An 8,449-nucleotide genomic window follows, 5' to 3' on the forward strand; every position below is an offset into this window, starting at 1 on the left:
CCAAGATTACAATTCTTTAAAGTCACATCTTCATCCCAAAGGTACTTAACGCTAATGGCAAGTACCACTCACGAACATTTCTGAAATCAACATTCTCGATGTCCTCAGGCCCCCAGGACCAGCTCGCTGAGAGAAAGAACAGGTCACCCGTCCCTCGCCCACCCAGGACCACAGCCGACCCGGGGTCCAGCCCTTCTCCTCAGTTCGGCAGCCGCTGGCCACAGCCCTGCTGAGGTGGCCTCGGCTCCCACCTCCTGAACTTGGGGCCGGCGTGACTCACGCCCTGTCACATGGCGAGGGAGGAGGCCGAGAGAGCCACCGCTGCCAGGTGTTTAGGCTGGGCCGACCGTTTATTTGCCTTGCAAAGTGGCCCGAGCGCCTGTGCCGCTGGGGGGCCGGCGGCCTCCGGGCTTCTCCTCCCTCGCACACCCACACCCGCCCTGTCACCTGGGCGTCCTCACCTGAGTGGGCAGCAGGAGTTCCCCTTCTTCTGCCTGCCACAGCTCCACCACGTTCGGTAGGGGCTCAACTGCTGCACGAACACCAAAAAAGACACCGCGTTTTTAATGCACGGAAAAGAAACGCTTCCTGTTTCCCTACCGTCCCCGCCATGCACCCGCCTCACCAAAACAAGACTCCCTTTCCTTCTAACAGCGGAGGCCACCCGAGGAGCGAGCCGGGGCTGGGAACACAATGGGCGGGTGGACGCCGGGGCCCCTGTAACAGAGGCGAGGGCACGCAGAGTCGCGGGGTGTCGTGCGGGGAGGACCGAGGGGCTGAGGCCACCAGGCGGGACACTCTGCGCTCCGCATCCCGCAGCATCTGGTGCGGGCGCCTGCGGGATGGGTCCTAGGCGGCCGGGCTCGGGGAACAAAGCTGCAGGAAGCCGGGCCGCGGCGGGGCCCCGGCGCGCGCTACACAAAGCGGGGGCTGCGCCCGGGGCGCCGGGGTCCCGCGCACAAAGGCTCCGGGACGCGCGCGGCTAGCGGTCCGCGCCGCTGTCCCCGAGCCCCGCGACTTCCCGGCTTTCTGTTTGGATGGGGGCGGGGGGCGTGGGAGGGGACGCTGTGGTCAGAAAATGTTATCAGCCGAGAATTGCAACCGCTTTCCTTCCTCCTCCTGCCCCTTTCCCTTTCCTCCCTTCGCCCTCTTATAGATTTCAGCAGTTCCCTAAAAGAAAGAGAAGGGGGGGCGGGGTGGAGAGGGAAAGCGAGCAAAAGCGGCGCGAGGCTGACCTTGTCCCTGAGCCCCTCCCGGGCGACAGCAGGGCAGGAGGACCTGGAAGACACCCAGCAAGAGGTTCACGGCCGCGGCAGTGCGGCAGTAGCAGCCCGGCTGCGGGCGTCGGAGCCCCGCCATGCTGGTGCTCGCGCTCCTCTCGGCTGCTCGCCGCGCTTGCCACTCGCTCGCTGGCGCCCGGGCCGCCGCGCCCCGGGCCCGCCCCCGCGCAGCCCCGCCCCGCCCCGCCCCGCCCCGCGCCGCGCCGCGCCGCGCCGCCCCGCGCCGCCCCCGCCGCCGCAGCTGCTGCAGCCCTAGCCCGAGCGCGGCTGGCCCGGCGCCCCTGTGCGCCCCAGATAGGGAGGGACGGAACGCCGCGGGTGCGGGAGAGCGTGGACAATGCGAACGCCGCGGCCCGCCCCGCCCCGGCCCCGGCCCCGAGCGCAGGCTGCCCGCCCGCCCCCAGCCCCGCGGCTCCTCTCCCGCATCTCCGATGCCCCGGGCACTTTCCATAGCGGTGACAGGGTCGTTGAGAGCTGTCGGGAGGGACGGCCAGACCACTGTCGCCAAGTGCGATCTCAAGAACTTTCGGGGGGTTTCCTCTTTGTTTGGGCACGCGGGCCACAGTCGGGTTATTACCCACGGGGGAGGGGAGCGGCGGCGGGTGGTGGGAGAGAGGAGTCTGCCCAGCGAGAGGCCGTAGACAGGATATTAGTGGAAATAATGCCGTGGTTGTCAGGAAACGCGAGTGCAGCCACATGGCTACTGCCAGTTATGCAGCGAGGATATCCGGTGGCTGCGAAGTCTGTAATTTAGAATAAAAAGAGCTCTCTCAAGACCCGAGAGGCTGACCTCAGCGCCGCGTGGCGGTGGTGCGCCCGGCACCCTCCGTGGAGAAGGTCCAGGTTGTGACAGGTGGGGAAGCCTCTTCCTAGCGGATTTATGGCTTCAAGACTCTGCAGATACTCCCCTTCGGATTCATATTGCAAAATTCACTCAGCCTATTCTGAAACACGGTTGGGATCGAGGACATAGTCAAGTTGCCTATTTCTAAAATTAACAGGATAGTATAAGTAATACTTGGTAATGTATTTTCTAGCCCCATTTTTTGGCGCCTATGACCAAAAAGTACGTCTAAGGTCTGAGATCTCTTTTAATATCATGCCTTTGCCAACGATAGCACGGACAACGGTTTATTCAGGAATCGATTTCCATAACTGGAAGTATTGGCAATCAAGCTTTTTTAGTTAATTTGCTGCTTCCAGATTAGCTTGTATGCATTTCAGAGAATAGGAGCGGTGTAGAATGAGGAGGGGACGCGAGCAGGGCACACCTGTCTGCTGGCATTCATCCTCTGTTTAATTGCCTCTGGTGCCTTACAGTCTAGACAATGGAAAGGCAGTGGTCGAGTAGCAGGACAGATGCCGGAGAAGGACTCAATTCTGGATCCTCTGTCTCCTAAGGACATAACACAGTACTGTGAACCCAGTCTCACACTTGTCTGGACATAACTCTAAACAAGGTTAGTAGCCTCATTGCTTGGCCAGAATTTAACATTTAAGAAGATTAGCATAAATATAAGTCCTTGATGTGGAAAAAATTCACTTTTCGTTATACGCCTTGGACACCTCCAGTATTCCCTCTGTTCCTTGCACTTTTCGTCTGTTTCCTGCTGGCATCTTCCTTTCCTTAGCAAGGCTCTCTAATCCCACGCCAATGTATCCCTTTGTTCTCTTCATTTCACTTCTCTAAGCTTGTATTTGCCCCTTGGGCTCTGAAGGTCCCCCTACTGTGTTAAGGGTTATGGCAAGAAACCTTGCACAACCCACTTAGGCAGTAACTGCATCTTCAAAGTTTGTTTTTAAATGAAAGTTCTCTCAGTGGCCTACTTATTTACAATATGCATCTTTAAGTGCTCTTTTGACTATACTAAGAAAGGAAAGCAAGCAAATATTGACAGCCTAACGTTTTATTAAACAGATTTAATAAAAAGTCATGGTACTTTTTTACTAATTTTTAAGTTATTTTACTTTTTCACTAAAATTCTTCCCTACACTAACCAGTATCACAGAATCAATAGAAATGACTTTAAAGATAGAGGAAAATTGCTGCGGACCATATATAAATACGGCTCTATTTTGTTCTCCTACTGCAGCTTTTTAAAGGCCAGCTCGATTTTTCAAGTTGTGGTCTTGCGGACTTTACAAAGTGGGTAATGCTATTTGACTGTTGTTCAGAAAGGCAGAAACGTGTATCTGCAGTGCCGTGATGTTGAGAGGGGTACAGGATTACACAGCTGTCTTCTTAGATAAATCTGACCTACTTAGCCTTCTCTGGAGGTATTTTTCATGCTGACTCATGAACAACAGGAAAGTTTTGGCCCATTAAGTAACATCCATGTTTTGAAGTAAACTTGTTCTCCAAAGAAGACTCCTGTGTCATTTGTGCTATATTTCCTTTATTTCCCTGTAGATGGTAGATACTCTATTATCACAGAATATGAAGGCTGGAAAAATTTTGGCTATTAAATAATAGCCAACTGCCTCATTTTACAGAAGAAGCTGCCCACAAAGGATGAGAAATATCCAAGTTATAGTGGCAAAGTTATGGAGAAGTATATGTGCAATAATGTTAACTAAAAAAATTTAACGTGAACATGAATTAACTCATTATGCAAATTAGGCACACAAGATAAGCATGGAAGACACACTAAGGAGATATCTTACTAGAGTATATCAGTTTTAAATTAGGTCCATATAAATTTAAAAAAATTTTTTTTTAAAAACCACACCTAAAATTGGCCAAATCTGCACTTATTTTAAAATATGCAAGGGGGCCGGCCCAGTGGAGCTGCGGTTAAGTGCACATGTTCTGCTTTGGCGGCCCAGGGTTCACCGGTTCAGATCCCAGAGTGGATATGGGACCCGCTTGGCACACCATGCTGTGGTAGGCGTCCCACATATAAAGTAGACGAAGATGGGCACGGATGTTAGTTCAGGGCCAGTCTTCCTCAGCAAAAAGAAGAGGATTGGCAGTAGTTAGCTCAGGGCTAATCTTCCTCAAAATAAATAAATAATTAAAAAATAAAATAAAATATGCAAGATACTAACCATGCTTTTGACTTACTTTACCGTTGTTCTTTTTTTCTTAATGAGTACAGATGAAAACCAAGCCAGTCTATAAATGTGAGTTATGTCTCCACACATCCTACATAACATTGACAGTGAAGTGTCAAGCCTAAATCACCTATCTCTAATCCAGAACAGATCCAACACCAGGGCACAAGGTGGTTGTGAAGACTAAATGAGATAATGTATGGTAAGCATCTAGCATAGGTGCTCAATAAAAGCTAGTAGTGATATTACCATGTATTCACATTGTAGGAGCATGCCAGACCTTTCATGAATATGGTAAATTTGATACTGATATTCAGTTATTTAAATTACCTATTTATTATCATTCACTTATCTACCATTGTCACTCAGACATTCTGGAAATGGGAAGGATTAGTAAAAATGTACATGTAACAGCTGTTTGCTGGTTCATCTATCCATACATTTTGGGCCCCACCCCAATGGAGACAACAAAACCAGTGTTTCTTTCTTTCTTTTTTTTTTGGTGAGGAAGATTGTCACTGAGCTAACGTCTGTGCCAGTCTTCCTCTATTTTTTAATGTGCTTTTTATTTTATTTTTTATGATGCTGCCACAGCGTGGCTTGACGAGCAGTGCTAGGTCCGCACCCAGGATCCAAACCTGCAAACCCCGGGCCACGGAAGTGGAGAGCCCGAACTTAACCACTGCACCACTGGGCTGGCCCCAAAACCAAGTGTTTCAGCAAACCTCCACCACCATCATTGCTGGGATCCAACCCTCATCCTTGCCTGATGAAAGGGAGGAAATGCCTGAAAGGATGCTTCTTGAGCATAGCAGAAACCTAGTGATTATAGTCAGGTACTTTTGAGATGCAAACTGTCCCCTTGACTCAAGGGGACCTTTCTTACTCTGTTTTCCATTTCATCTCATCTCAGGAAGCCTCCATTAAGTGCATTGGATAAGTGTTCTCTCCTTTCTCAAACTACTCTGTCATGTTAAACAATTATCCTTTTCTGTTATGGGCACATCAATTTTGGAAAGCAGTAGTATTCATAGTTAAAAATGATCATCTTTCTCTTATGTTTTTTTCAAAGCTCATAAAACTGTACAATAAAAGAGTAAATTTTACTGTATATAAATGAAAATTAAATTGATTAAAATTTTTAATTAAAGAAGTAACTTTTTTTAAAAAGACAAATGTTTTAAAAGGAGGCTAGAATGAGATTTATACAAGATACCTTGAGTCTGGTCCTACTAAATGTTTAAATATAATTAAATGAATGAAACATGAATGAACAAAAGTAGTCAGCTTCCCAGCCTCCCTTGCAACATAGCATGGCTATTTGTCCTATTCTGGTCAATGAGAGATAAGCAGACTTCTACTAGCATGGCTTCAAAGAAAGCTATTGTTTTCATTATGAAAAGGAATAGACTCAGCTCTTACAGGAGTTTTGTTCTGTGTCCTTCCTCTTGTGGGAATATAGATGTGATGCCCAGAGGTTTGGCAGCCATCAGGCCAGTCTGAGGAAGAAAGCTTCCTGCTGAGGGTGGGGATTGGAAAGGCAGAAGTCTGGATCTTTGATGGAATTACGAAATTGCTAGATTGTCTACTTTTAAACATTTTGCTTTGTAAGCATAAGTAACCCCTTCTTCCTGTAGTCAAGGTTTCTGTTACTTGCAGCCAAAAACGATCTCAAGTGAGAGAAAGAAAAAAGTCATACAAAAATGAAACTAAACCATAATCATTAACAATAGCCAGTCTCAAAGATATGCTTATCTTAACAGGATGCTCATATAACAAGGGAAAAATAGCAAACTAGTACTTGGTTTATTTTACAAGTGCTAATTAAAACAACTGTCGTGCATCATTTTATATCAATTAAATTAGCAAAATAAATAAAGGCAATAAAAGTAAATACTGATTAGATGGCTGCAGAGAAACAGTGCTTATCACTTATTAAACTAGTTTATTCTCCAACAGACAGTCTGCTATCACCAGGGCTATCACTTTAAGCCTATACAAATGACACTCCTGGCATGTGCAACATACAGCTCTATGTCTATGACATAGCTCTAAAAATCTATGAGATTTTTCCTACTTTCTCAATCTGCTTTGCAGCCTCTTCCTCCCATGCCCAACCTCTGAAAGTAAGAGGACCCCAGGGCTTGGTCCTGAGTACTGTTTTTACTTTCTGTCTCTAGGATGAACTCATCCAGCCCTGTGTCTTTAAATATTATTTATAAGCCAATGAGTCCCAAGTCGTAATTTTAGCCCTAACCTGAAGTTCCACACTCGTGTGTCCAACTGCCTACTTGCTATTTTCACTTGAATGGCTAATGAGCACCTCTAACCTAAGGTGTCCAAAACTCTCGAGTCCACCTATCCAACCTGTTACATCCCAGTCTTCCTAACTTGCGGTCCATGGCAGCACCGTCTAGCCAGTTGCTCAAGCCAAAAGCCAAGGAGTCATATTTAATTCCTCTTCCCTTTACACACTTTAAATCTATCAGCAGGTCCTGTGGGGCCCACCTCCAGACTATTTCCCATACCTATCCTTGCTTTCTTGACCACTACGCTGAGGTAAGCGCCTCATCCCTCGCATAGACCCCTACAATTGCCTTCTACTAGTCTCTCTGCTTCCACTCTCACCCCTTACATTTCACTTGTACAATGGCCAAAAGGATCTTTTGAAAATAGTACTCAGATTATGTATAAAAGTCTCCAGAGGTTTCCTATATAATTAGAATAAAATCCAGACTCCTGTCCCTATGCCCAGGGGCCAGATGCCTACAAGGAACTGTGAGATCGGCCCCTGCTCGCCTTTCTGACCTCATCTTCTACCAGCCTTGCTCTTGATAACTGCTCTGCAGCCCAGGGGCCTCTGTGGTCCCCAAGCCCACCAGGCTTGACACTCCATCTCGGGGCCTTGCTGTTTTCCCTACCCGAAAGCTCTGTGTCCTGATTGTCACACGCCTGGCTTCTTCTCATCATCTACATAGGGCGGCCATATGGTTGTGTGTGGAGCGCCCAAGAAGTAGGGATGGAAATCCATCTCTGAATCACCAAAAAGGCGCTGGCTTGAGGATGCGTGGAGTGAGAGGAGCCTGCTTCTGATTCCAAAGACACTGATGGATGACCAAACCCTGTGCCCGTGATGCTTGTCCTCTGGGAGTGGGGGCCTTTTTCTAATCAAAATATTATTTCTTATGTCTAAGGAGAAGGGAGAACTAACAATCACTGGGCACTTACTTTACATCCATGTCTCATGTAAACCTCACAAAAACACGATGGACTTAGTATTATTGTCCTTATTTTACATGTTAGACACTGAGATTGAGAGGGGTGAATTGTTAATCCAGACTTAAAATTGCACTCTAATTTCATTGCACCATACTGTCTCTAAAGACGATGAAGCAAGAACTCACTTGGAAACTTCCATTTTTTTCATGTTTTAATTCTACTTATTTTATGATTTTGGTAGGAAAGTTAGAAAAGTCTATGAAGGCCCAGCTATAGTCATTAAGAATAAGTTACTATTAGGGGCTGACCTGGTGGCATAGTGGTTAAGTTCAGTCACTCTGCTTCCACAGCCCAGGGTTCATGGGTTCAGATCCCGGGCATGGACCTCCTCATCTAGCCATGCTGTGGCAGCATCCCACATACAAAATAGAGGAAGATGGGCACAGACGTTAGTTCAGGGACAATCTTCCTCACCAAAAAAATAAATAAATAAGAATAAGTTACTATTACTACAAAACATACCCCACCTATACACCTTCCAGGTGATAAATTAAGGTCAGTGTGAAATCCAGTAAAATCTGCCATTTTTCTCCTGAGTCTCCACACTCTTGGACATACAGATCTTGTCCCTCTCCTGACTTTTGTAGATACTAATTTATAGTCTATTTGGGAGCGTTATTTGTATAAACCTCTAAGATAATGACTTGTTATTAAAATTTTCTACTTGGGAATTCAAATGCAGACCAAAGAATAAAATTTATTTTTTTCTTCCTTGCTTTCTTTCTCCTTGCTGTAGGAAAAAATATAGAAGTAGACTTCAGAAGGTTGGCAAGGATTACAATTCTGTAAATTGAGTCAAGTTTTTGGTAGACGATCTTGGAAAAACTGTTTTTTGA

General features: G+C 46.9%; 1 protein-coding gene and 1 long non-coding RNA gene across 3 annotated transcripts in view; one reads left to right on the plus strand and one right to left on the minus strand.

Annotated features, from left to right (window-relative positions):
• TMEM131L (transmembrane 131 like) overlaps positions 1 to 1,449 on the minus strand; it is a 150,205-nt gene extending 148,756 nt beyond the window's left edge. The window contains exons 1-2 of one of the 2 annotated variants that reach the window (XM_070608848.1): positions 1,236 to 1,449; positions 462 to 532 (exon numbers count right to left, since the gene is read on the minus strand). In XM_070608848.1, coding sequence (XP_070464949.1) covers positions 462 to 532; positions 1,236 to 1,359 — 195 coding nt within the window. In that variant the 5' untranslated portion in view covers positions 1,360 to 1,449. The remainder of the gene's footprint in view (positions 1 to 461; positions 533 to 1,235) is intronic. The other variant, XM_070608849.1, reaches the window with a different exon arrangement.
• Positions 1,450 to 1,630: 181 nt separating this feature from the next.
• Positions 1,631 to 3,643, plus strand: LOC103556059 (uncharacterized). Its single transcript, XR_546113.2, has 3 exons — positions 1,631 to 2,133; positions 2,601 to 2,740; positions 3,374 to 3,643. It is a non-coding gene; the product is annotated as an uncharacterized lncRNA (long non-coding RNA).
• Positions 3,644 to 8,449: the final 4,806 nt, after the last annotated feature.

The sequence above is a fragment of the Equus przewalskii genome, chromosome 2, assembly GCF_037783145.1.
Source record: "Equus przewalskii isolate Varuska chromosome 2, EquPr2, whole genome shotgun sequence".
Classification (NCBI taxonomy): Eukaryota; Metazoa; Chordata; class Mammalia; order Perissodactyla; family Equidae; genus Equus; species Equus przewalskii.